Genomic DNA, 27,846 nt, shown 5'->3' with positions numbered 1-27,846 from the left:
GATGTTAGTTTTGGCTTGCAAAAAAACAAAAACAAAATGTATCTTTCTTACCTCAGAAAACTGAGCAGTGACTCCTTGGAGTGTCTGTTAGTCCAACCAAACACTGAACAAGACATTTAATGAACAAAACGTTCAAATAAACTGTCATTAAGTGAAAATACAGTGAAAGGGTCAAAGTTATGAGACCAAATCAGTAAACGTCCTCTTTTCTATCTATATAAAACGTTATATATAACTTTATTGACACGTTGCCGTGGATACGCATTGTTCTGCTTCTCTCCTGATGACGGCTCACCTTGTCAGTGACCTGTCAATCAAAGGTAGCCCCGCCCCAAATCATATGATTCTTTATCTTCTATTTTCTTCTAAATGGGGCCATTATTAGAACTATTGACATCAAATTGTCTTGAAGATGATTTTTTACTAGTGATTGAGACCATAATGTTGTCCCTGAAAATTTTTTCTGAGGTAATAAATCAAGTGAGAAGTTTTCAAATTTAGCACTGAAATGAATGGGCAGATTTCTTTTGCAGCCAAACTTAGCGCCCCCTGCTGGAATTTTCGGTGAATTGCAGGCTTGAGGCACTTCCTGGTTGGCCTCCATGCTCAGACACGGAGGTTGCCGCCTGGTTACAGGTCATGAAGTCTGAACCTCATCTCTCCCCTGAACCCCCGGTCAAAAACTAACAATCATTATTTTATCATGAAGGTAGACCTCTTCCAGGAAGTGCAGCCTTCTTCATCCACTGATTCGCCAGTCTTCATCAATACAGGGACACGTCATGCCACCAGGCAACAATCTTCTGCCCGGAACAAGGCTGAGCCTGACCTGCTAACAAACTTGTTATGACGAACATTCATTTAAAGTCTAAAAAATATAAAACAGACAATACTATTCTTTGTGATTATAGAATCTTAATCAGTTTAAGCAAATAGAATATATGTAATTAAAGTAATCACAGTTTCTAAAACAACATTAACACACAAACATAATCATTGTATCAAAATCATATTGCCTGATAAATATATAGATATTACCAAGGTTTAGTGAATTACGCATGCATAGTGACCTTTGATGACCGTGGAGACAGACAACAAATACAAAAAGAGAGACACAGTAATCATTTTCATTTTAAACAACGTAGAATAATCAAATTATTCTAACAACTTCATGGTCCTTCCATCTTTAAAGTCCTGAATGGAAAGGAAATCACACATGTTGTTTCAGTATGACAACTTGTTGATGTATATACACTACCGGTCAAAAGTTTTAGAACACCCCAATTTTTTCAGTTTTTTATTGAAATTCAAGCAGTTCAAGTCAAATGAACAGCTTGAAAGGGTACAAAGGTAAGTGGTGAACTGCCAGAGGTAAATAAAAAAAAGGTAAGCTTAACCAAAACTGAAAAATAATGTACATTTCAGAATTATACAAGTAGGCCTTTTTCAGGGAACAAGAAATGGGTTAACAACTTAACTCTATGGAGTCTTGGGCTATTTTGTCAATTTTTAAATTCTTTTCATGTCTTTGTAAGTCATTTTGTGTCTTTCTGTGTCTTTTTTTAGTCATTTTGTGTCTTTAGGTGTCTTTTTTGTCATTTTGTGTCTTTTTTTGGTCATTTTGTGTCTTTTTTTAGTCCTTTAGTCCAACATAAAATGTGATTTTGAATCTTTTTTTTTAACTTTCAAAACACTATCATGCTCAATAAAGAATTTTAAATGTTGCAAATGTGCAATAATTTCAGTACACTGAGACATTAAACTGCATCATTTTCAATTAAATTCCGGAAAAGTTGGTGTGTTCTTAAACTTTTGAACAGTAGTGTAGTTCAAATAAATTCACAGTAGAGTTTACAATTTTTAAGTGAAGAAAGAAGTAAAAGCATCAATTTACATAATGTGAGTTAAGTAAGTAGTAAAGTAGTTAGTAGTTTTGAAAATGAAAACATTTTCAACTTTACATTTTCAAAAATGGATGAAACCTCAAAAAGAGCAGCTGTTTAAATCACATACAATATTGTTTTAAGGACACACTGCACTGTGGTTCATGGTGTTCAAAGGGTTAATTTGTGTAATATATTTTCACTGTTTTACTGTGTATTCAAGTTGCATCTTAGTGGTAAAATACTGGATTTTAGTGCTTACCTTACCATATACCACCGTAAAATCTTTAAACAAACAAGATCACATATTTCTCAATAATCACATTTTGTTGTTTCCTTCCTACGACAACATCCCGTTGTGGACCAGGTGGAAATATGTCGACCTATAGACGCACTGATCTTTGATCATGTCATGGTTAATGTGTACAAGAGCACGGTTAATAATCAGTTAAATGACAACATGTATCTGCTTTCTTTTGGCTTCTTGTTCTGGCTTCACATATTACAGTCATCTACACTGTAAAATGCTTAAATATAATCCTGTTTTCATTTTCCAACCAAACATTGCTCTGCTTCCTGGTATATTTTCATTTCTTTCATTTGCCAGTGTGAAAAAAACAAGATGAAAGATCAAGGCATTGTTTTAAAAAGAGATCTTTTAAAATATATAAATGTTGTTAATCACCTTATTTTATAGAGTAGGCTATTCTGTACAATTTATATAATGCTTTGTGGCTTGCTCACTCACAGTACAGCTTTTTTCATGTATCCAACACTGTAAAAACTGCGCTCAGTAGAGCACTTATACAAAGAAATAATAATAATTTTTAAAAAAAAGTTTCATACCTGAAAATCTAATGACTTAGCAGGGGCTGAGTGCAGTGTATGTATGTTTGTTTGTTTGTTTGTTTGTGTGGTTATTGTAAAACTTCTCACTTGATTTAGCCTATTACCTCGGTAAACAATTCCCTAATTAGTCTGAGACTTCTTCAATAGAACATTATGTTCATTTAGTAAATGATGGTCCTATTTAGAGTAAAATAAATTATAAGCAGGGTTTGCTTTGGGGCAAAACGCATTAAAATACACACCATTAGAAGTAAAGCACCTAACAAAGCTAACTTGTTGTTTGTATTTCATATTATATTTGTATATTATTATTATTATTATTATTATTATTTCTGAGACATTGTCTCTCGCACTGACTTGGTGGTGTTTATTAATTTCATTGTACCCAGGTACAGTGACAATAAAAGTGATTCTGATTCTAACTCACTATAGTAAGAATTATTGCAAAATGTTTTTATATTTTACGTTATAAACGACTGGAACATTGTTTCTCCTTTTTTTGGTCTTTGCCTTGACGACATTGGTCACTTCATTCATAAAATGTGGCTGAATTTTCTGAAATAAGCGGTTCGAAAATGCAACTTGGTGTTTTACGAGCAGCACTTGAAGGTAGCATCAGGCAACCTGTCAATCACCGGTTCGTGTTGGTCACCTGACCCAAACTCAAAGTCACGTGACTGATATTCCATCCTCGCCATTTTGCAATGTGGGAGACAGGGAGGCCACTTTTTTATGGCTAACGATTAAAACAAAGCAGTTTTATGTGTTGAGGACAAAGAGCGTCGAGCCTTCCCGTGTCAGTGAGTATATATCTTTATTAAAATACAGCCACGCGCTTCTCCGTCACACATTAACCGGAAAGATAATTAAAATGTCCTTGTACATTCATGTGTGTAACAGCTAGCACTGTGTGAGACTCGTGTCTGTGTCTCCAACCGCAGGCAACAAGCTGTGAAGCTAAAAGAAGAGCTAAGAGGGCTAAATGTAGTTTTTTCTAACTGTGAAAGTCTCTGTAGTGTCGTAGTAGCTCCAGCACGTCAGCTAGCATTAGCCAGTACATTTCACCAAGTGGTTTTTCGTTTTTTTTTCAGTGTGAGTTGGGAGGCTGTGTTCAGTCTACAGGGGAGTGAAAGTGCATGAAATATTTTTAGATCCTGACATAACAGGTGCTCATCTTAGACTGGTTAAAGCACACTATGGGCTGCAGAGAGGCTACACTGACCACTGTCACATTCAACCTCAAAGAAAAGTATTTAATGCATACAGCAGGCCTTGCTTTTATCTTTACAAGTAATACACTTTAAGTTTTTAGCCAACCATAAGTTGCTAATTTGTCAACCAGAAGAAGTTCAGTATCTAAATTGTACCTAGATCTAATCTTAATACCACTAGACTAGTTATTCTACTCCTCAAATCAATATTTAAGCTGGATAACAGCCAATAATTCTTGCATGCGGTCACACTTCTCCAAATATGTATCCTGCTGTTTTTGATATAGTCATACAGAAGCAGAAGTATGGAAAAGAGGAAGGTGGTTTGTGGTCAGAAAGTGAAAAAGGAAAGTTTTAGGATTTGCAGAGATAAAAGGATTCAACCAACCACACGAGTTGTGACCATTTCCCTCAAGCGTAGCTTGTAAACAGATGCACATGGTGCATTGACTAGAGGTGACAGGGCTTATCATGAATGAGTTAAGCTATCACGCTTATCATAGTGGTCATTTCCCCTTTCTCCTATAGTGACAATAGTGTGTCAGTTTAGTGAATGGGGGGAAAAAAGATAGTAGTAGTAGTAGTAGAGAGAGTTTCTTCTCCACTGATTTTTTTTTTTTCAGAGGCCATGCCTTCATTTGGAAATTAAACTGACACATTTTTCAATTGCTTTAAGGCTAATCAGTCACATGCCCAGTCCTCAGAATACAGACACATGCAGACACAAGTTCAGTGTTTACTACGATGCATTGACTGAACATGCAACTTGTGTATACAAGCTTCTCTTCTAGTATTTGCAGATAACAATATCTGTCAGGTCTTTTTTCTTCTAAACAACCTGTTAATGGGTAGGACTGCCCTCTGATAGTAGATCAGTTGTTTTTTTAATGCTTTTTACATGTTGAAATATCATATATATATTCATTAAAAATACTTATGAACACAACTCTGGTATATACAGGGTTTTATGTTGTGGTCTTTTGCATGATTCTTTGTATCTGAATCCATTTTCATGATAAGGGATTACTTCTGTTTTAAGTCCAGTGTTCCACATAGCAGCAACAAGTTTAGATAGATAGATAGATAGATAGATAGATAGATAGATAGATAGATAGATAGATAGATATACTTTATTTATCCCAAGCTGGGAAATTACAGTGTAGAAGCAGCATTACACACAGAGACAATAACAACACAATTAAATAATTAAATAAAAAGAACAACCTAGGCATACTTCAAGCAATAAAATATAAAAATACAATAAAATGTAATGTAAAAATACAAATAAAGTGTCTAAAGAAGGAGTATGTATTAAAGAGTAGAATTCCAGTGCAGAATAAATATGAATATGCAGTATAAAAATGTTGGTGCTATGAAACAAATAAGGTGCAATGAACAGTGTGCATAAAAACCACATAAAGTTTACATGGTATTCTTTCTTTCCTGCTTTCTAACAGGTCATGGAGGAGATCAGCAATGTAGCTGTACTTATAACCCACTCCTCCACTGCCTCCTCTTCCTCCTCCTCTCCGCCAGCACTGGGATCCCTCTCTCAAACACAAACCCAGCAAGACGTAGAGGAGGACAGCTCCCAGAGCTTTCAGCAGAAACAAGCTGCAGATTCTCTCATCCAGGTCATTGAGAAGCTCAGCAAAATTGTGGAGAAAAGGCCTCAGCGCCGCTGCACCTTGGCTGGACATAAAAGAGCCTCCTCTGCAGGGGGAGGAGGAGGAGGTGAGGAGGGGACGAGGGGGAGCAGAGGAGGCTCTCCCTTTAAGAAAATTAAGAGGAACTATAAGGGGCAAGAGAACACAGAGGAGGTGTTATTAGATGGCAGCAGGGCTGGTGGCGTTCTTTCTTCACCCATTTCAGGTGACAGTAACAACAACATCACCTCCCTGGTCGCCGAGGTAACAGACAACCCCAACAGCAGCAGCAACAAGCGGACAGTGACATGCTATCAGTGCAGCCTCTGCCCCTATCTCTCCCAAACACTGCCCCTGCTGAAGGAACACCTGAAGCAACACAACGAGCAGCCCAATGACCTCATCCTCATGTGCTCAGAGTGTCGCTTCACCTCCAGAGACCAGGGGCAGCTGGAGGCCCACGTCAGGCTGCACCTCGACAACGGCGGCAATTCCACCTTGTCGGATATCTACAGCGAGGGAAAGGAAACGGTTATAAGGAATCAGGAGGGCGAGTGGACTGTGAGCGGTGGCAGCATAGGAACCGAGGTGATCAAAAACTCATTGGACAGTTCCAAGGAGCTACCGCAGAAGAAGAAGTGGTACAGCTACGAGGAGTATGGATTGTACCGCTGCTTGATCTGCAGCTACGTGTGCAGCCAGCAGCGAATGCTCAAGACCCACGCCTGGAAGCACGCTGGCCTGGTCGACTGCTCTTACCCCATCTTTGAGGATGAAGACGTGGCAACCGCGAGGAGAGAGGTCCAGACTGCGGCGAACGCGGCTGCAGCCAGAGAGGAAGTAGTCGTGCTTTCCCCAGTTCTTCAAGAGAAAAACCTGCAAAAGCTGCCTACCGCCTTCAAGCTCCAGCTCTGCGTGCCAATGGCTGTCGAAAACAAACAGAACGTGTCGAATCATCCGGTTTCTACTCTCGGTGAAAGTCCAAAACCAGAGGAAGAGGAGGAAAGTGTGTACCCGATGAAAGAAGAGCCAATGGTGGAGGTGCAGGTGACGACGGAGGCGGAGTCTGAGGTGGAGATTCACAGTCACCATGACAACGCCTCTATCCCGGACAGCTTACTGTCATCAGCTCAGAAGATTATCAACAGCAGTCCCAACAGCGCCGGCCATATCAATGTGATCGTAGAACGGCTTCCATCAGCGGAGGATTCTGTCATGGCGACTAACCCGCTTCTTCTCAGCCCGGATGTGGACCGGGACAAGAGCTTACTGGAGGCGGTGGAGGAGGAGGAGCGGGGCCATGTGGACGCTATAAAGGACAAGGAGGTCCCTGGCTGCAGTGAGGGGACCACTACTGACAGCCAGCCACTAGGAGCTGATATTAAACCCTCTGTTGCTATCGGTAACGACTCACCACGGGATGAAAACATCCCCCCAGCTGGTCGCAAGAGGACACATTCTGAGTCTCTCCGCCTGCACTCTCTGGCGGCGGAGGTCCTGGTAGCTATGCCTATGAGGACCCCCGAGCTCCCCACCTCCAGCTCCAAGGTAAGTCTAAAGACCACTACCACTCAGACACAAAGCCCTACCACAGGCCAGAAACTTGTCGAGGTGACTACAGCTGGACAGAAGGCTTCTGACGTAGAGACAACAGCCGCACTACTGGACTTGGAGATTCACAGCGAGGGCAGAGAGGAAGATCTGGGTTCCCTGTGCCTGGGGGAGGGAGATGAAGAGGGCCCCGCCATCAAAGCTGGCATCAGCCTGTCGCTGCTCACCGTCATCGAAAGACTCAGAGAGCGCTCGGACCAGAACGCCTCAGATGAGGACATCTTAAAAGAGCTTCAGGACAATGCGCAGTTCCAAAACGGAGCCATGGCCGGAGTGGTCACAGGGAACGGAGCTGGGAGCTACATGTGTAGCATCCCGGGTGTGGACGGATTGGTCGCCTCTTCTGATGGCGGTCTGGTGGACTACATCCCCGGCAGTGAACGGCCGTACCGCTGCCGCCTGTGTCGCTACAGCAGCGATAACAAGGGCTACATTAAACAGCACCTACGGCTGCACAGGCAGAGGCAGCCGTATCAGTGTCCCATCTGTGAGCACATCGCCTCGGACAGTAAGGACCTGGAGAGCCACATGATCCACCACTGTAAGACCAGGATGTACCAGTGCAAGCAGTGCCCAGACGCCTTCCACTACAAGGTCAGTAGACGCCAACGCTCCAATGCAGCTTTTATCCCCTTATACAGTTGAAACCAGAAGTTTACATACACTATATAAAAAGACACATATGCTTTTTTTCTCACTGTCTGACATGAAATCAGACAATCACTTTTCCTGTTTTAGGTCCGTTAGGATTATCAAAATTATTTCTATTTGCTAAATGCCAGAATAATGAGAGAAGGATTTTTTTTGACAATTTTTTATTACTTTCTTCAAAGTCAGAAGTTTACATACACTAACATTATTATGCCTTGAAACAATTTGGGAAAGCCCAGATGATGCTGTCATGTCTTTGGAAGCTTCTGATAGGTTTATTGACATTCCCATGGTGTTTATACTTGGGTATAATTATTTGAACAGATGAATGTGGAACCTTCAGGCATCTGGAAATTGCACCCAAGGATGAACCAGACTTGTGCAAGTCCACAATTCTCCTCCTGATATCTTGGTTGATTTCTTTTGACTTTCCCATGATGTTACACAAAGAAGCAGTGTGTTTCAGGTGTGCCTTAAAATACATCCACAGGTGTGTCTCCAATTAACTCTAATGTTGTCAATAAACCTATCAGAAGCTTCCAAAGACATGACAGCATCATCTGGGCTTTCCCAAATTGTTTCAAGGCATAATAATGTTAGTGTATGTAAACTTCTGACTTTGAAGAAAGTAATAAAAAATCCTTCTCTCATTATTCTGGAATTTAGCAAATAGAAATAATTTTGGTAATCCTAACGGACCTAAAACAGGAAAAGTGATTGTCTGATTTCATGTCAGACAGTGAGAAAAAAAGCATATTTGTCTTTTTATATAGTGTATGTAAACTTCTGGTTTCAACTGTATGTAATCCAATAGTGCCATTATTTAAATTGTATATTATAATGTTCAGACTTTTGGGATCCTCTGAGGTAGCTTGTGTTAGAATCTGAACAATCATCACAGCTCTTCATCATGGCAGAATACACAGAGATGCTGAGCCACAGGCTGTATAGGGACATTGTTTATGTATTTCCAGTAAATATAAAACTGGCAGCGCACCACACTCATTTCTTCAGGCTCACTCGTTCCACTCTGTGCCAGTTTTCTGCTCACCAACAACCTGACTCCTTCAGTTCTCATTGTCATTTTTGTCCATGTCGTCATTATTTTTTCTCAAAAGACATTTTACAGAAAATTATTTTTCAAGTTAAAATGCCAAACCTTCTCTGGTTCAACCTTCTCAAATGTGAGAATTTAATGATTTTCTTCTTTATATGCGAGACTAAACTGAAAAAATATTTCAGGGCTTTTGGTGGAATGAAAGAAGCAGTTTGAACGTGTCGCAGTGTGTTGGAAAATTACTCCGGGCATTTTTCACTATTTTAGAAAATAAAAAATCAATTTGGAAAATTGCTGGCAGATTTACGAGTAATCAAAATAATGAGATTCAGTCTTATCACTCAGTCAATGCTGTAATGATTCTTGGATCACAATTCAATATGTATTGCAATTTTTAATTATTGCTTTTCCAAGTCTCATATTACCAGGTTTTCAGATTTTTTTCAGTAGCATCATATGTAAAATGCATAGAAAAGCTGGAAATAAGATGTACAATATATTTATTTAAATGTGTGTGTGTGTGTGTGTGTGAGTGTGTGTGTATACACTGCTCAAAAAAATAAAGGGAACACTTGTAACTCCAAGTTAATCACACTTCTGTGAAATCAAACTGTCCACTTAAGAAGCAACACTGATTGACAATCAATTTCACATGCTGTTGTGCAAATGGAATAGACAACAGATGGAAATTATAGACAATTAGCAAGACACCCCCAATAAAGGAGTGGTTCTGCAGGTGGTGACCACAGACCACTCCTCAGTTCCTCTGAGAGCTTTCTGCCTGATGTTTTGGTCACTTTTTCATGCTGGCGGTGCTTTCACTCTAGTGACAGCATGATGCTGAGTTTACAAGCCACACAAGTGGCTCAGGTAGTGCAGCTCATCCAGGATGGCACATCCAGTGCGAGCTGTGGCAAGAAGGTTTGCCAGGTCAGTGTAGTGTCATGAGAGGCGCTACCAGGAGACAGGCCAGTACATGAGGAGACGTGGAGGAGCAACAACCCAGCAGCAGGACCTCTACCTCTGCCTTTGTGCGAGGAGGAGCAGGAGGAGCACTACCAGAGCCCTGCAGAATGACCTCCAGCAGGCCACAAATGTGCATGTGTCTACTCAAACGGTCAGAAACAGACTCCATGAGGGTAGTATGAGGGCCCACGTCCACAGGTGGAGGTTGTGCTCACAGCCCAACACCGTGCAGGACGTTTGGCATTTGCCAGAGAACACCAAGATTGGCACATTGGCCATTGGCGCCCTGTGCTCTTCACAGATGAAAGTAGATTCACACTGAGCTCATGTGACAGACGTGACAGAGTCTGGAGACGCCGTGGCTAGCCATGTGCTAGCAGAGGTAGCCTGACTGCCATTAGGTACCCAGATGAGATCCTCAGACCCATTGTGAGACTAGATGCTGGTGCGGTTGGCCCTGGGTTCCTAATGCAAGACAATGCTAGACCTCATGTGGCTGGAGTGTGTCAGCAGTTCCTGAAGACGAAGGCATTGATGCTATGGACCGACCCGGCCGTCCCCCAGACCTGAATCCACCTGATCACATCTGGGACATCATGTCTCGCTCCATCCACCAACGCCTCGTTGCACCACAGAGTGTCCAGGAGTTGGGGGATACTTTAGTCCAGGTCTGGGAGGAGATCCCTCAGGAGACCATCACCTCCTCATCAGGAGGCCCAGGTGTTGTAGGGAGGTCATAGATGCACGTGGAGGCCACACACACTACTGAGCCTCATTCTGACTTGTTTTAAGGACATTACATAAAAGTTGGATCAGCCTGTAGTGTGTTTCCACTTTAATTTTGAGTGTGACTCCAAATCCAGACCTCCATGGGTTAATACATTTGATTAACATTGATAATTTTTGGGTGATTTTGATGTCAGCAAGTATTTAATAAGAATATTTCATTCATTCAGATCTAGGATGTGTTGTTTTTAGTGTTCCCTTTATTATTTTTAGCAGTGTATATACTTTTTTTAAGAAGAAGAGGAAGAAGATTACTTTATTAATCCCACAATGGGGAAATTCAACCTCTGCATTTAACCCATCCTTTTTACACACTAGTGAACACACTATGCAAGGGGCAGTGGGCAGCACATTACTGGAGCTATGCAGGGGGGTTAGGTGCCTTGCTCAAGGGCACTTCAGTCCTAGACCTGTCAGTACCGGGATTCGAACCGGCGATTCTCCAGTTACAAGCCCGATTCCTGACCTCTAGGCCATGGACTGCCCTAAAGTTAAATCAAACTGTTCAAGTTTGTTACAGGGTTTCCCATACATTGGTTTATTTGTTATAATCAGCTGCATGTTTTAATATTTTCTTTACTGCGTGCAGTTAGTGATTTTCTCACTGCTCCCCTCTCTCCTGTAGCTACATGCATGTACCAACATACATGTAGAGGCATGAGTGCTGCTCTCCTGTCAGCATCTGTTTTTGTCTCTCAGCAGACGAGACACTAAAGATGAGTTAAGGCCTAAAGAGATAAGAGAGAATTACCTGCGTCTGTGCCTCAGTTTGATGATGCAGGCAAAGGAATAAACTATTGATCCCACTGCTATCATTGGACTTCAGTGCTCCTCTGCAGCCAAGATTATTCATCATTCAACAAGTTCCTCATATTCCCCAACAGCTTTGGGAGTTGGTTCAACAAAGTTTCTAATTGTGAAGGTGAAGGCTGGTCTAATAAACCTGCACCGTGCATCGCTGGAGATCACTGCATGTGATAGAGTATTTATATAGAAGACATGCCTTTCTCATCTTTATTTCAGTTGTTATGTTAAAGAGATTTCTGGATGTTGTTCAGGATTTCACCATAGACAAAGTTGAACAGTTGCTCCTTTGACTTGGTTCCATCTAGCTGCAAGACGCCAACACTTGATGTCTCCATGATGTTCTTGTGTTTCAAATACATTTCTTATTAACATTTTATTTATGTTCTGTTACATAGAGGGCTACAAATATTCCATTAAATACTGGCTGAACCATTACACAAACACAGTTTCTATTTATCTATTCCACGTTGTCTAGTTCCATTTAGGTAGTATATATATATATATATATATATATATATTTATATAAATATAAATTAAAGCCCCACATTTGGTAGTTGATAAAAAGTCTACTTTATAAGCTTTTTGCCTTTTTTGTCAACAGCATGTATTATCATTTCTTTATTTAGGAGTTTTGGTAAAGTGTTTATATGTGTTTTCTTAATTAGAGCCAGTTAAGAAATCATGAAAGGGAGCACCGCAGCTTCAGTGGTGACATGGCCGCCCTCACACCAGTCACTGAAACCATGGCCATGGTGGAGGAAGCTGAGCGAATAACAGATGAAGGTAGGTTTTTTTTTGTTTTTTTTAAATGGCCTCATTATGTGCTATGATTAGAAGAAAGGTTGTTATATGTAGGTTGTTCTCATCAGACCTTTTACTCCGTGTGACTGTTTTCAGAAAGATGCTGATCAGTTTCATTCGTCTCTATTACAGAATGTGGTCTGCAGAAGATGTATAAGTGTGATGTGTGCGACTACACCAGCTCTACTTATGTTGGAGTGAGGAACCACCGTCGGATTCATAACTCTGACAAGCCTTATCGGTGAGTTTAAAGAAAAAAACTTGAAATGAACCACTATCGCCTAAATTCAAGCACTCCTACGACCAATTCAGAGTAATTAAATATCCACAGGTCCTGAATAAAGTCTTAATTACAATTTTAATTAAACTAAAGACTTTTACAATACATACTTTTTTTTTTTTTTTTTTAAACAGTTGTTTATTGATTTTTCAGTGACATAACAAAATCAAGAGATGACATTACGAGAGTCAAAACAGTGTCAAGTGTAACAAGTAAAAAAAATAAAAATAATAATAATAATAAAAATAATAAAATAAAATGAAATCAGATAAGGAATAACTAATAGAAGAATTACCTAAAATAAAATAAATAATTAATTAAATAAATAAAATACTTACTTTTTCTTGTAGTAGCAGGTGTTCATTTGAATTTTTAGTTTATTTCAGTAACAAAAGGTCGAAATTATCTAAAACTTGGTTTAGAATTGTTACTTCCATGTTTATATGTAGGCATACCTGTGATTTGCTATACAAAGCAATGTATGTTCCTAAAAATATAGATGCATAGGAGAGTCTCTAAACACTGAAGACCAACCCCCAGCTTGGGTGGAATCATTTACAGAGTTTAAAAAAAACAAACCTGCATTAGATCGATAGAGTCAGTGGGTCTTTCTCCAACAACCCTACTCCCTCTCTCGACACACTTCCACTCAATTTGCACATTTGTTGGAGGGTCTGTCATATTAAGTGCCATCCCAAACCAGGAAACAGAATGAAAGTGGCTTATAAACACAGCAAGCCTGCGTCAATATGTGCCACACCTGTGTTGTGTTAGTCATGAAACACTGTTCAAAGGTTCTATTTGACTACCATAAAAACATAACCTGCTCAAACTAAGATAGACATTTAATATTGATACACAGATGTTAATTACTCTGTTACAGTGTTTAAGCACCTTAGGATCTATACCTTTATCTAGTCTAGAAAAGGTGCATATTTAGGCCTATGAACCCTTCCCCTAACCCTAAACCTACCCGGGCAGTTGGGTTTTAAAATGATAAAATTACTTATTTTGTAAAAATAAACTCTGAATTCTGAATTTTATGAATTTTTTAAATTGTGTTTTACACAGCGTCCCAACTTCTTTTGGTTCATTGGAGGTTGCTATGTGAACACAAAAACATGCCACACTGTGTAAAGCAGTAGTTCTCAACCTTTTTGAGTGGCGACCCCCAATTTAACATGCATGTTGTCCACGACCCCCGCTCACTGAACAGAATCTCACACGCACAGTTCAGATCACCCAAAAAAGAAACAAAATGACCTAAAAAAGGAAACAAAATTACCATAAAAGACACAAATTGACCGCAAAATGATCAAAAAAGACACAAAGTGACCAAAAAAGACACAAAATGACCGAAAAAAGAAACAAAGTGACCAAAAAAAGACACAAAATGACCAAAAAAAGACACAAAATGACCAAAAAAGTCACAAATTGACCACAAAATGATAAAAAAAAAGACACAAAATTACCATAAAAGACACAAATTGACCAGAAAATGATCAAAAAAGACACAAAATGACCAGAAAACACACAAAATGACCCAAAAAAAGACATTAAGTGACCAAAAAGACTAAAACACATTAACAAGTGAACACTTAAACACAGTGGAGACAGAGCTGACTTCCAAAATGATTTGGCGACCCCCAGAAATCATCTCTCGACCCCAATTGGGGTCCCGACCCCAAGGTTGAGAATAGCTGGTGTAAAGGTAGCAGGGGAATCTCGCAGCCATTAACTGTATATTAGACTGGGACAAGCTCTCAACATGTTTCACCTGCAGTAGGTCCGTCTTTGTCCACCTTCTGTCAACGTTAATCAGACTAATGACTGTCACACAATAGAGGAGACTCAGAGGTAAAGCAGGATATTTGGACATTATTTCCCCTCTGACCAAACACCTGCATCGGAACCAGGAAATAAAAAGAAAACAAGTCGGGTAAAGAAACGATAAAATCAATGTGTTGGTGACAAGACAGTATACTTAAGTAAAACATTAAAAGCTACAAATTCTCAGATTTTACCAGCTAAATAATGACTTCTTGAATGTTTTGCACACTGGCCTTACAAAAAAAGAAACAGGATTTAAATGAAAATTGTTTGGAGCTCACAATTTTCATAAAATGCAATTTAATAACTAAACTAGTTCAGAAATTGACTCAGCTAGCAGAAAATAAATTAATTTATTATCCCAGATTCTGGTTTGGTGCATAGACCATATACATTATTGATTTAAGCATGTAAAAAAGTATATGAACGTAGTAAATAATTAAGTGCACATGCTTCATAAGTTGCCCATTTCAACACCTGCTTGTTTGACTGTTGAAGTTTTTATCAGCTTCACACATTAAAAAGAACTTTCTTTCATAATGAAAGATATCTGTGATGAAAGTTATAAAATTGATCTACAAAGTAATGAAAATAAGAATGATTTAAAACGTTTTTAATGTCACAGGAGACACAAATTGAATTAATTCCTATTAAATATATATAACTTCATACTGATACAATACTTGGTTTACCTTGTTAAATTCACTACTTTTATTGTTGTTTTTTTATTAGATTTCTACAGGAAACTTTATTGTTTTGCAGTTGTAAAGTTTTATTGAATATGTTAATGAAAGTGGCAGAAATTACACATGACATTTAGCTATAATGACGCGTTAATGAAGTAGACACCAAACTGTATTTTTTGGAGACTGATTGCATATTTTTGGGGCCTGATTGCATATTTCTTATCTGTAATCACTTTCCAGACTTCTGTGTTAATTATGATGCACACATTAGCCTTCCTTATAGACTGCAGTTTTAGACTATCCTTTTTTTTTCTATACATATTAGAAGTAAAACAAATTAAATGAGTGGTAAAAATGTTGCCACAAGATATGACTAGATGTCATTATAGGTTATGATTTTTTTCTTTATTTTTTTCTTTTTATTATTATTTTTTTTTTCAATGGTCTTTTTATTGATGACAAAGTATGTATAAAACAATCACTGTACAGGGAGAAGATTTTTGATTTTTTTTTGTACAACATATGCCCGTGACACAACTCGACCAAACATCCGAACATAGACATACATATACAGCCACTGGCAAAAGATTGTAAATAGACAGAATAAAGATAATAAATTAATTAACATAATAAAAAAAAATAAAAAAAAATAAAAATTAAATTTAAATTTAAAATATAAAGGATTAATAAAAAATAGTAATTGAGGAGAATAAATAAATAATAATAATACTAAAAATAAATCTTAAAAAAAAAAAAAGAAAGGGGGGTGGCTACTCAGAAATTATTGTTGAAGGTTGGTTATGATTTTTTGTTGTCCTGAATGGTATTGATTTCATTTCTATCTGCTACAGAGGCTGAAAAATATATTATTTAGTAGGAAGAGTTGACACTTCTGTTGAATTTCCAGGAAAACTTCAGGTTTTAGGGGCTGATTTTAAAATCGCCCAGAGGTTTTACAGGCATTTTAAGCCTCAATGGGTTAATATTGTAGTGAGTTTTCACTTCCTGTTCCAGGCAGAGTGAGCTAACACAATAATTGCCAGTCAATGAGCCATGCTTTTTATGCACTGGTTCCCATGCCATGCCTGAGCTGCACTTGCCATTTCAGGACGGTCCATTAGATGGCAGTAGAGACCTGATAATGCTCAGAAAAGGACAGTGATCTCCCTGTGTAGGCACAGTCACACCAGCTCTGTATTAGCACTGAGCCTTCCTGTGAACATGAAGCTTCTGTGAGGTGTGAACACATGCAGGTGTTAGTTTCAGCTTTCTCAACAGGGTGCTGTCGCCTGTGCTCTAAGGTCAAATGTACATATGAAAATACACACACACACACACACACATACACGTAACAGGATTTCTCGAAGCGCTGGAAAAGGTCAGATAACATATAATTGCTGTTTCTAACGAACATGGTCAACCGTCGTGTTGGCCACTGCTACGAAAGCAAAAGTATAGTATATAGAGACATAATCACTCCAACAAGTACAATTATATAACGGTAAAAACAAGAGCATTCAAAGAAAATAGACAGTAATATGTGCTGAATTGGGAAAGAACTGTTACTATGGTGTCCACATATTTTTTGTGTCTCGTCCTTGTGCTTTCATGAGGACAGATAAAACAAGTATTATACCTCAAGGTTAACTTCTGCAAGATTTTCCTCAAAACATTGTATAGACTCGTACAAATATATTCCCCCTCGGTCGTCACTTATGACCCACTAGAAGTGTGAATTGGTGTCTGTGTCTGCGGGAACCTTCCCTCTGCCAGTATTTTCTCTTCTCTTTTTTTTATCTTGCTGCATTCTGGATTTTTCTGCTCATTGTCGTCCAGGCAAAAAGTCACAAAAATAGACGGACACAATGCAGAAAGAAATGTAAATATTAGTGAGTCGAAATTTCAAGCAGAGAAAGCTTGTTTAAAAAAAAGAGTCAATCTGTGCTTTGCTTTCACGGTCCTTGAGCCAAGGAGGAGGGGCTTAGTTTGAATGTTGTGTTTACAAACAGAAAGTGACAATTCCTGCATAGTGTGCCTTTAAACGTCAAAATGTTAAAATCCTCTTTGGGGTACATTTAGGGGTGTATTACTTTAGAGTATATTATTACTGTAATGTTCATTTCATTTCATTTTCATTCATTTTATTAATTATTCTTTTCGAACCGAAAAAAATTAATAAACATAAACTACAACAGCGTAGGCTAGATGCATATACATAATCATACAACATTTACACACATACAGTATATAAAGCCCTATAAATATACATGCATCTGCTCCGTCTAAGTAATAAGATAGAAATAAGAACCAGTTAACTTAATATTCAATATGCATTTCCGTATATTATTTTGGTTCGAAAAAAAAAGGGAGTAGGCTGAAGTATAAAATACTTATCTAGGCCTCTCCCCTGATACTCAACACTTCAAAATAAGAAATTGTATCTCTATATATAGCCACTTAATGTCAAATAAATATGTATTAATATTATTTATTTACTTATTTTCTTATTAGTCAACCATAGTATATCAAACAACTTAGATCTGAGAATTTCTATTACTCCCGCAAAGAAAACAACAAAGTAAGACAAAAAGTAGCATTTATGTCTGAATGGAATGTTAAATCTACCAGAAAGACGGTGTGTGTTAGGCAGTGGTGGAAAATAACAAAGTACATTTACTTAAGTACTCTACTTAAGTACAATTTTGACTTACTTGTAGTTTACTTGAGTATTTCCATTTTATGTAACTTTATACTTCTACTCCACTACATTTTAGAGGCAAATATTGTACTTTTTACTCCACTACATTTAGCTGACAGCTTTAGTTACTTTACAGGTCGCGATTTAACACAAAAAAATACATTTAAAGTGATTTTACTTGTTGTTTTTTAATTAAACCTTATAACAGTATATTAAATAGTTAAAACGATCCCTAACTTGATCAAATTACATTTGATTACTTGTGCTGCTTACATAAATACATCATAATATGTATCCAATAATATACTTGATATATATAAAACACTCTGAGTGGGTCCATTCTGCATAACGTGTACTTTTACTTTTGATACTTTAAGTACATTTTGATGCTGATCATTTTTTACTTTTACTTCAGTAAGTTTTGAATGCAGGACTTTTACTTGTAGTGGAGTAATTTCACAGTGTGGTATTAGTATTTTTACTGAAGCAAGAGATCTGAATACTTGTTCCACCACTGGTGTTAGGACCGTAGAACATTTTCTGTTGCTTTGGCTCCGTGGCCCAGCACATTGGATTTAAAATGAAACGATGACTTTGAGGTTAAAGTGCTGACTTTCAGCTTTAACCGCAGTGCAGAAGGATCATGACAGGGCTACTGTGCTCCACCCAATCTTGATATAAACAGCCTCTAAGTCTGCACTTCACCTTCATCGTCTGTGTTTTATTTCAGACACAATACAGAACCAGCACGTCAGAAAATGTGTCAACTGCCCAAGGAGTTATATTTACAAGTAAAAAAAAACATTGTGACCCATGTACAGTCTCTCTTTACAAATAAAATGTGCTGTAGTGTTTCAAATTTCAAAGGCTCTTCACTGTTTCTGTGCATTATGTCCTCAGGCATGATTACATTACTGTAAACACATGAGCAGCTGTGAGAGGCATGTAGCAGAACGCAGTCCCCTGCTAAACACCTATGCAATGGTTTATTAGGAGTAACAACATACAATTAGGGGAATTGGAATAAAAGGCCCCAATAGGCAACGTTTTAATCGTAATACTGATTGTCTCTGTCAGCAACTCGAATTTTTAATAGCATAACAGTGGGAGGTAAGAGGCAAACCACAGACTGGACTAATGCTAATTTTTAACTGTTCCTTTATGTATTAACAGCAAAGTAATTGGCAGAGAGTGCAGAAATGCCCATTGTGATTGTGTTACACTGGGCTGATGCTCCATTGGTATTCATTCTTCTCCACATCTGAAATCAAATGCCAAAACATTTCCATTTAAAGTGCTTACTGCTATGTGCTGTACTGGATCATAAACCTTTACTCACAAGACCCAGTTGGAAAGGAAATGATGTTCATTGTATCTATTTACAGCAGAAGAAAAAATAGATGTAAATAAAGAGAGTATCACATTTGCATTGAGAAGAAGTCTGAAACCATTAAAGGCTGTTGGCATATCCTCTAATGTAACCATTTATTAACCATGTATCATTATTTCTAGTAATGTATCCTGTGTTGTAATGTTAGTGGTAAATGAATACTGCATGTGGATCTTTAAATAATAATATTTCATGTTATATAATGTGATAAGAGGACTATGTGATATTTCATAAATCCAAAACAATATCTAACATGATAGAGCTGTTTTCTTGTAATTCAATAGATAAATAGTCTTAATAATAAGGACATGGTGAAGCATATTGCAATAGTTATGTTGCTATGTTTACAAACATGCACACAAATACAGAGTTATCAGATTAAGACATTTAGACTGTGGTATTCCCATAAGCATAATTCTTGGGTGTATTCGAAACTATCCACAGAACAATGTTGTTGGAACAAGAAGATTGAGTAATTATATCAGCCATTATTGCAGAATTGTTGTCCGTTATGTAGCCGTTATGGTAGAAGCTACTATATGCAATTTATACCAAAACATTCAAGGAAAGGAGACTGGAAAACATGCATAAAAATAAGTTATATAGTAATAATGACCATTTCGTCTGATTGAAATTGATCTAAATAACTAAATAACTGTGCTGAAAGACCTTTTGAATATGTTATTTCCATAAATTCTTCTTGGTTGGTTTTAATACTCTAGCTGCAGTGAATCTCACGATATCAAGTACAACTCTTTGTTTTGTCCTACTTTATTTTAATGTAGTGCAACTGGCCCTGAGTTGAGTGAAGCCTCTGTCTGTAGACGTTTTACAGTATTTGCCTCTAAGCAACCAAGCCAGTTTCATCTCCCAGCCGCAGCATCCAAAGTGCAACAAAATAGAAAATATTGTGATTTATTCTTTCTCTTAAAGTGGCAATTTCCTCTCTGTTTTGCTGTAAATCCCTTATCTCCCTTCAGGCTACAAGTGTAAAGAAGCAAAAATGATGACCTCGGAAGGCAGTGTGTTAAACTAGACGCTCTATCTCCATGTTCTCTCATCTCTCCTGTCTTCTTTCTCCATCTAACCAGGTGCTGTAGCTGTGATTTTGCCACCACCAACATGAACAGTTTAAAGAGCCACATGAGGAGGCACCCTCAGGAGCACCAGGCCGTGCAGCTAACGGAGCAGTACAGGTGAGAAAAACCTCAAAACACGAATCCACCACAGAGAGCAATGATGAGAATGACGACTGCACCTCTGAGGTGAGAATGAACAGCTTTATCTGGCCAAAAGAAGCTGAGTTATCAGAGTCTCTCCAGGTCTAAACCTATGTGTGACCACTTTTGTGTCTCTCATGGTGCAGATAGCCTGCAAAGTTGAGAAAGTGGCTTTTGATTGCAAGGTAGGGATTGCTGGGTGCAGAAAGTGAATGTGAGTGAATACTCTGTCCTCCTTTAAAATGTTAGATATCATCAACCTTGAGCGAGGCACTGATTGCTGATTTCCACTTCACTGAAATGCCTGTTCTGTATTATTCAGCCATTACCACCTGCAGGCCTGGAATGGCCATGTTTCTATACATAAGAAGTGGCACGGACAATGCCGATCTCTTTCTATCTAGCTATTTACTACTGCTCTTTCATGAAGAAGGGGCACTTGAGAGAGACTGATTCACAATAGAAAAATGGAAGCTGTAAATTCTGACTGGAAGGTCACTTTCACAACTGAACCTTGATTCATTTAGTCCAAAAAAAAGAAGAAAAAAGAAAATTGTGTTGCGTCCTTATAAGGCAAGGCAAGACAAGTTTATTTGTATAGCACAATTCAACACAGGGTAATTCAAAGTGCTTTACATACTCATTAAAACAGCAAAAACAGTCAATTAAAACAGGGAAATAGAGATAAAAATATAAATAAGATCAAATAAGATACAGAAAAAATAAATAAAATAATAAAAAGCACAAGTCAGACATTGCGTAGTTAAAAAGTAAGGGCAGTAGAGTAGAGCAGATAAGTGTTAAAGTTTAGAGTACGCTGCAGTAAACAATAGTGTTTTTAGTCGTGATTATAAAGTAATCATGTAGTCTTGGAACTCGTTCAATCGATAGTGTTGGCGACTGCCAGATCTACATGTACAAATGTGGATAATATTGAATTCTGGTGACTGATACTGAGTCATACCAGCCTGGTTGAACCATATTTTACATGAGGTCAACATTTCTATTGGTTTTACACGATAGTCTGCTTTTCCGCTTTGAGTAGGCGGGAAGTACTCGCCTTGACAGACCACTTCCTTCAGCCAATCAGCATCACAAAACATATGACACGCTTTTTGATGGTTACACAGGAAGCAATATTTTTTTACTAGGTGGGTAAAGGCAGAGCTGTGGAAGATGCACGCCTTCACCCATATATGAATAAAACTATCGCTACATGGGATAAACATCATGGATAAATGTTTCTATTTAAGGATTACACAAGCTACGCCGAATCTGAGAAAACGTCTCTGGCTCAGTGAGGTCATACTACTGTTAATTTCTAATTGTTTTATTAGATATATTAGATATAGTGTATATATATATATATATTTATATATATATAGATATATAGATATAGATATATGTATAGGACATCCATTGAAAATGAATTTGTGAGTTTTTTATGGAACATCTACTAATACAATCACTAATCATTAATACATGTCTGAATAGTGGATGTGCAAGTGCATGCAGAAATGTACATCTAGATACTTTGTTCATCATTTACATACACTTTCTAAATGATATTACAAACCACTGACAAATCCTAAATAACTGGTTAGTAAGTGATGTAATACTTGATTTAGAAATACTGAATCCATCATATATAAAATAGGAAAATGCAATCATTAGGACATTATAGATGAGCTTATTAATGAAGAGTAAAACATTTATAATTGTGATTATAAACCACATAGTAATGAGTATTTACGGCAGAAACATGCTTTATAAATGATGAATTGAGTATTTATTAATGCTTAAATAATGCTTAATAGTGTGTACTCATTATAAAGTGTTACCATATATTTTATTGCATCTATTTTAGCAATAACTGCACTTGTGGCTGATTTTTTCCTGCATTGTTTGGTAAGCAGTGGCTTGTGTTTTACATCATCATCTACAAAGGTCGCTGGTTAGTGGGTTACGTTGTTGACTATGGCGCAGGTATATTTACCTTTTTGAAATGAGGTAGAACTGGGGAAAAGCCAGATTATCACATAGAGCCAACAGAAATGTATCTTCTCTGGTGTCAGAAGACTGCTTACACATGCCAGGGTGCATTAACTGCAGGTTCTGTACGCTCTGAAATCATATGTTGCTCGCATTTAGAGCCGATTAACCAGACCACATGCTAAAGTGGTCTGTGTTGGCCAAATCTGTACAGTTTATCAAATGTCTCTCATGCTACCCACTTGAAGGTGAGTCTTAAGCTGACTACTCGCAGAAAAGTGGTTGTTAAAACGGTGGATGGACACATTTCATTTCCAATAAATTGTTCCCAATAAAAGTCACCCTGTTGTCTGCAGCTCTTAATCTAACAAAGCGGCGCTTATACGGTGATGAACACATTTCATATCCTATAAACTCTTGTTCTTCAAAAGCAGTTATTATAAAATAGAAAAAAATCAGGAAATGCAGCAGTAACTTAACACAAGTCCAGTATAGCTGAAAGTGAAGGAGAAAAACAGTAAAATAAAGAAGATATCTGAAATTAGAAATAGGGATACAAGAGAGAAACTGAACTTTAAACCACAGAGAATCAGTTAGAAGCTACCAAAGTACTGACGGCTGATCACAGAGACTTTTAAAACTCTCTGGCCTGTAAGACAGACATGAGTTGAGTCTTGTAATACACACTAATAGCACTGTGGTCAGACCACTGTGTGTGCATGCTAAGCACAAACAAAGGGCACCACAGTCCATAGACACTTTTAAAAAAGGACTAAAAACATTCCTTTTTAGAAAAAAAACCTTTGGTTCCTCCCATCTAGATGGTTTTTAGATTATGTATGTATGTTTTCTGTTTTTAGCTGTTTTTTCCTTTTTTTATAATTAGACTGTTATGCTTTTAACCTGTAGCACTTTGAGATTTCCTGTAATGTAAAGTGCATTACAAATAAAATGTATTATTATTTATTATTTAACAAAGTGCATTTCTTACTGGCCGGCCATCACTGCAAATTAAACGAAATGCAAAGAAAAGAAGAAGCCTCTCTTCTACCGAGTGCTATTTTGGATTTACTTATTGCAAGGGAATATGTCCAATCGGGTTAGTGACACCTAAGTCGTTACCATGGCAACCTCTTTAGGTAAGTTGGTGTTGTCTTGACACAGAATTCAGATCTGATCTCTTGCAAATAACAGTGCAGACAGTCCGTCTTAAAGATCTGATTTTTTTTTTAAAAACACATTGGATTTCCCTGTGGTTTGAATGTAGCTAAAGACCCCACAGAGAAATAACATGGCCCCATATAATATGAATAATGATAAAGAGCTAGAATTATGTTTAGCTATTAAATTCATGCTCTAGTCCAGGGGTGTCAAACTCAAATACACAGTGGGCCAAAATGTAAAACTTGGACAAAGTCGCGGGCCAACATTGATATTTATTGAAAAAATTGACCTAAACAAGTTCAAACGAAATGGAACAAGCAAAGCTTGATATAATTAAATATTGCAAACATGCAAAATCGAATATCAAATAAAACAAACAAACACATCAATGGCATTCATTTCTTAAACAAAAATAAAAATACAAATTGTATGTCCCTTTATTTTATATGCGGCCTTCTTTAAATTTCAATTTAACAGTAATCTTTTTCCACAGGCTAAAAACAAATGTGAGAATAAAATAACAATGATAAGCCAAATGACTAATAATAATGAATGTGAATGAATGTGCAACCATTCAAGCCCATGCCTTGGACTAGCAAGAAAAAATGCATAAAGACAACTTTAATTGTTGCCCAGTTTGCTACACACTGATCTACTGTGTTCAAGGCAAAACACGAGCAGAGCATTCAGGGATTTGTAGTATTATTTGAGCTGTATAATAAAAATTTGGTATTGCCTTGCGGGCCAGGGCCAGAGTTTGACACCTCTGCTCTAGTGACTCAGTACTGTGGTTGGTCTTCTTTTATGCAGCATGTTAGTGGTTAGAAAGCAGAGTGCTCATGGATAAAGGGCGTTGTGTTTGGTGTGAAAGGGACTGCTTCAAAAAGGCTCAATCCTACATTTCCCATAATGCAATAGCATATTGTCATGAGAGCCTCCTCCCTTTCAAACTCGACACATAATGCATGCTTGGCTTCTGACTTATCTGGGCTTTTTGTATTTCACTCAATATGTTCAGGTCTCTTGTCAATAGAAAACTCAATGTGAGATTTTCAGTGCACATTTTAGGAAAACATTGTAGCAGCATCACACATCAGCCTCATGCAATATTTAAAATATGCACGTCAGCACTGGCTGCTGGAGAACATTTTCCTTTCACCTTTTTACAACGTGTCGTTTATAATTAAACAGTTCTCACAAAATCTTTCTTTCGTTCTTTAGCCTAAATGATGTTTGCAACTTCAAGCATTTGAATAGTTCATAAAGCCGTGATCCATAATTCTCTTCATTTTGTGAAATGACTTCACCGCCGCACTGTAAATGACTGTAAATCCTATTTCCTCGCTCCACTCTTTGTCTCCGTCTCTCAAGCTCAGTATCCCCTGTGGAGTCTTGAGTCAGGATGATTCCTCTTGATAGAAAGTAGGCGAAGGATTAGACCAACGTCAGTATGCATATTAAATCAGCTTCGACTTGATCCGCTCTCACTCTGTTGCTCATTTTCTCTCCTCGGTCCCTTTAATTTTCCTCTTTTCTTCCAGGTGCTCGCTGTGTGGCTATGTGTGCAGTCATCCCCCGTCTCTCAAATCCCACATGTGGAAACACGCTGGAGACCAAAACTACAACTACGAGCAAGTCAACAAAGCCATTAACGAGGCCATCTCCCAAAGCAGCCGGTAAATATAGAAACTCAGGTTTCATTTCTGCATATTTCTACAGTATATCCACTGGCAGTACACCATATAATAGGTCCTATAAAAACACTTTGGAACGTGTACTTCTAACCTCTCAAGGGCCTGAAATGGTTCCCACAGATCCTTGAAAGTTTATCAGTTTGAGGGGGAAAAAGTCAAGACCATGGATCATTGAAAGCTCTTGAATTTATACATTTTATGTAAGAATGGCATTGAGATTTTTTTTTTTTACATGCAGCTGTCTTTCCTATTAAATCTGTGCTTTCTTTGAACTCTTATCTCAAGTCGACTGTCTTCAAACTGATTGAGTGTCGCCACAGACACCCAATTCATAACATTGTGAAAATTGATCCTATCACAGTTGCCCATAGGCTGAATTACCACTGTGTTACCCCATTTGATATTAGATAATTACTCTATCAACATTTATTTTAATGAAGATCTTCCAGACCATAATGATTATTTGCTAATTTATTTCAACAGTTCCGCAACACTTACTGTAAATAATGACATTTTGAAAAATTGTTTCAAAAATCTTCAAAATCAAGGATGCACACCTTCCTGCCATGTGCAAGCCACATACTAAATCTGAGGTCAGTCTGACTAACGGTCAGAGAGATATGCCCTAGACACACACACACACACACACACACAATAAATATATTGTACATTATTTCCAGCTTTTCTATGCATTTTACTATATGATGCTACTGAAAAAAATCTGAAAACCTGGTAATATGAGACTTGGAAAAATGCCTCAGTCTCAGTAGAAGTGTTCCCAATGTTTAGTGTTGAAAAAGTAAACAAAGATTACAATAAAGCTAAACATGGAAAAGCAATAATTAAAAATTGCAATACATATTGAATTGTGACGCTTCTTGCTTTATAGATAGATAGCATGAAACGAGTGCCTTACATCTGTCATCAGAGGGATAATAGAGAATGGGCAGCAAGTAACTTTAAACATCCAACGGATGTCAAAAACAAAGAATAGTACACAAGCAGTTAGACATTTGCTGGCATCGTCAGAGGGCTCAGTCATTTACTCTCACCTCCTCTGCTGTTTTATGTTTCTGATTCCATCCTTCATCTCCTCAGAGCTCCTCAGAAGTTGACTGCGGTGCTGGAGTCGGTGGCAGAGCGCCCTGCGGGGACCCCGCTCTCAAAGGACAAAGCAAAGGGTCCAGTGGAGCCGCTGCCAGCACCCACATCCACAACAACAACGACAACAACAACAACGACAGCAGGCCTGGCTGTGGACAGCTCAGCAGGTCAACCCACGCCCACCACAGACCCTTCACAGTGGCCTGGTGAGCCCCCAGCCCCCCAGGGACAGAAGGACCCTGCTCAGGCCCAGAGCCAGCCTCGCCCCGGCCAGGCCCCCGGCCCGGGCCCCGGCATGGAATACTGTGTGCTCTTGTTCTGCTGCTGCATCTGTGGCTTTGAGTCCACCAGTAAAGAGCGTCTGATGGAGCACATGAAGGATCACGAGGGAGACATCATCAGCATCATCCTCAACAAGGAGCAGCAGCAAGCAGAAGCACAACCAGGCCTCCAGACCACAGAGTGAGACCTGCCCCCCCTCCCTCCTTTTATATTAACACTGACCTGCTGCCCACAGAAACATTTCATTCTCTTTCTTTACCTCAAGGTGGTTGCGGTGGAAATCAAAGGTGTAAAAATGTCCGTCTACTGTACTGTAGCAGTCAATTGTCATTTCTCCAAATGTCCTCGAGTTTCGGCGGGTTGAGGACTGCGATTACTGCTGGCCAACGCAGACACCTTGAGAAAAATGATGAAATTATTTCGTGAGTGGCATATCCTTCAAAAGGAATGTTTAAAAAAAAACATTGTTAAAAACCGTGTCAAATAGCTTGACATTGGAGAGATGTTTGGAGAAAAGTGGTTTAGATTTCAAGGGAAATCAAGCTCGAGCTCTAACCCAAGTTTATATTTCAACATACAGGGACTAGTTCATACCTCACAAAACCACACAATCCCTCACCAGAAATGGAAAAAAAAAATCCAATATTTTCCTGTCTAGTTCATATATTGACCATAAGGCAGCTCTTTTCTTGCTACTGTAATATTTAATGTGTTTGATCGGACACAGTTGAGGCTCTAGCCTAGTTAAGGAGGTACATGTGCAAACTCACCAATGCCAAGGCATGTATCACAGCTTGAATATGATTTCATATTTATCACTTTATTTTTATGCATGTTTCTGTTATGCCAATTTAAAGAGGCAAATGTTAATTATTATTATTTGCATTTTTCTGTATGAGTAACTGTAATTTTACTTGTTGGAAAATTTAGGAAGAAAAGTGATGTCTGTAGAGGAGAAAGAAACTGGACTATTAGACTATTTCTGCCAATGTGATGACAAAAATAAGATCCTGTAGGTATAATGAGAAACTTTTTCAAGATATTGACTTGGTATCACATGATATTGAGAAAAATTCTAAAAAATAATGACTTGTTTTTTTGAAACATGTCAATGTCGTATCTCAAAATAATGAGATATTATCTTGGCTTGCTCTGATTGGCATTCTAGTCCGGCGGCTTAGGACCAGATTTGGGAAGAATAGGGACACATCGGACAAAAGCACCAAATTTTTTCCACA

The 27,846-nt window shown here is 38.2% G+C and overlaps 1 protein-coding gene across 1 annotated transcript; it reads left to right on the top strand.

Annotated features, from left to right (window-relative positions):
- Positions 1 to 3,412: 3,412 nt before the first annotated feature.
- On the top strand, positions 3,413 to 27,519 carry znf507 (zinc finger protein 507). Its single transcript, XM_059351651.1, has 7 exons — positions 3,413 to 3,532; positions 5,401 to 7,794; positions 12,133 to 12,250; positions 12,401 to 12,509; positions 20,244 to 20,348; positions 25,070 to 25,204; positions 26,321 to 27,519. The coding sequence occupies exons 2-7, from the start codon at positions 5,404 to 5,406 to the stop codon at positions 26,790 to 26,792; spliced, it is 3,330 nt and encodes a 1,109-aa protein (XP_059207634.1). The 5' UTR covers positions 3,413 to 3,532; positions 5,401 to 5,403; the 3' UTR covers positions 26,793 to 27,519.
- The last annotated feature ends 327 nt before the right edge of the window (positions 27,520 to 27,846 follow it).

The sequence above is a fragment of the Centropristis striata genome, chromosome 2 (genome assembly GCF_030273125.1).
Source record: "Centropristis striata isolate RG_2023a ecotype Rhode Island chromosome 2, C.striata_1.0, whole genome shotgun sequence".
Classification (NCBI taxonomy): Eukaryota; Metazoa; Chordata; class Actinopteri; order Perciformes; family Serranidae; genus Centropristis; species Centropristis striata.
Note: the sequence above shows the minus strand (reverse complement) of the source record. Positions and strands in the feature narration are given on the sequence as shown.

Bases quoted from the DNA above. Each gene is read 5' to 3' on its own strand.
- znf507 (XM_059351651.1), top strand. From the start codon at position 5,404: ATGGAGGAGATCAGCAATGTAGCTGTACTTATAACCCACTCCTCCACT. The intron at 7,795-12,132 runs GTCAGTAGACGC...TTTCTTAATTAG, and splicing joins CAGACGCCTTCCACTACAAG to AGCCAGTTAAGAAATCATGA. The intron at 25,205-26,320 runs GTAAATATAGAA...TCATCTCCTCAG, and splicing joins GCCATCTCCCAAAGCAGCCG to AGCTCCTCAGAAGTTGACTG.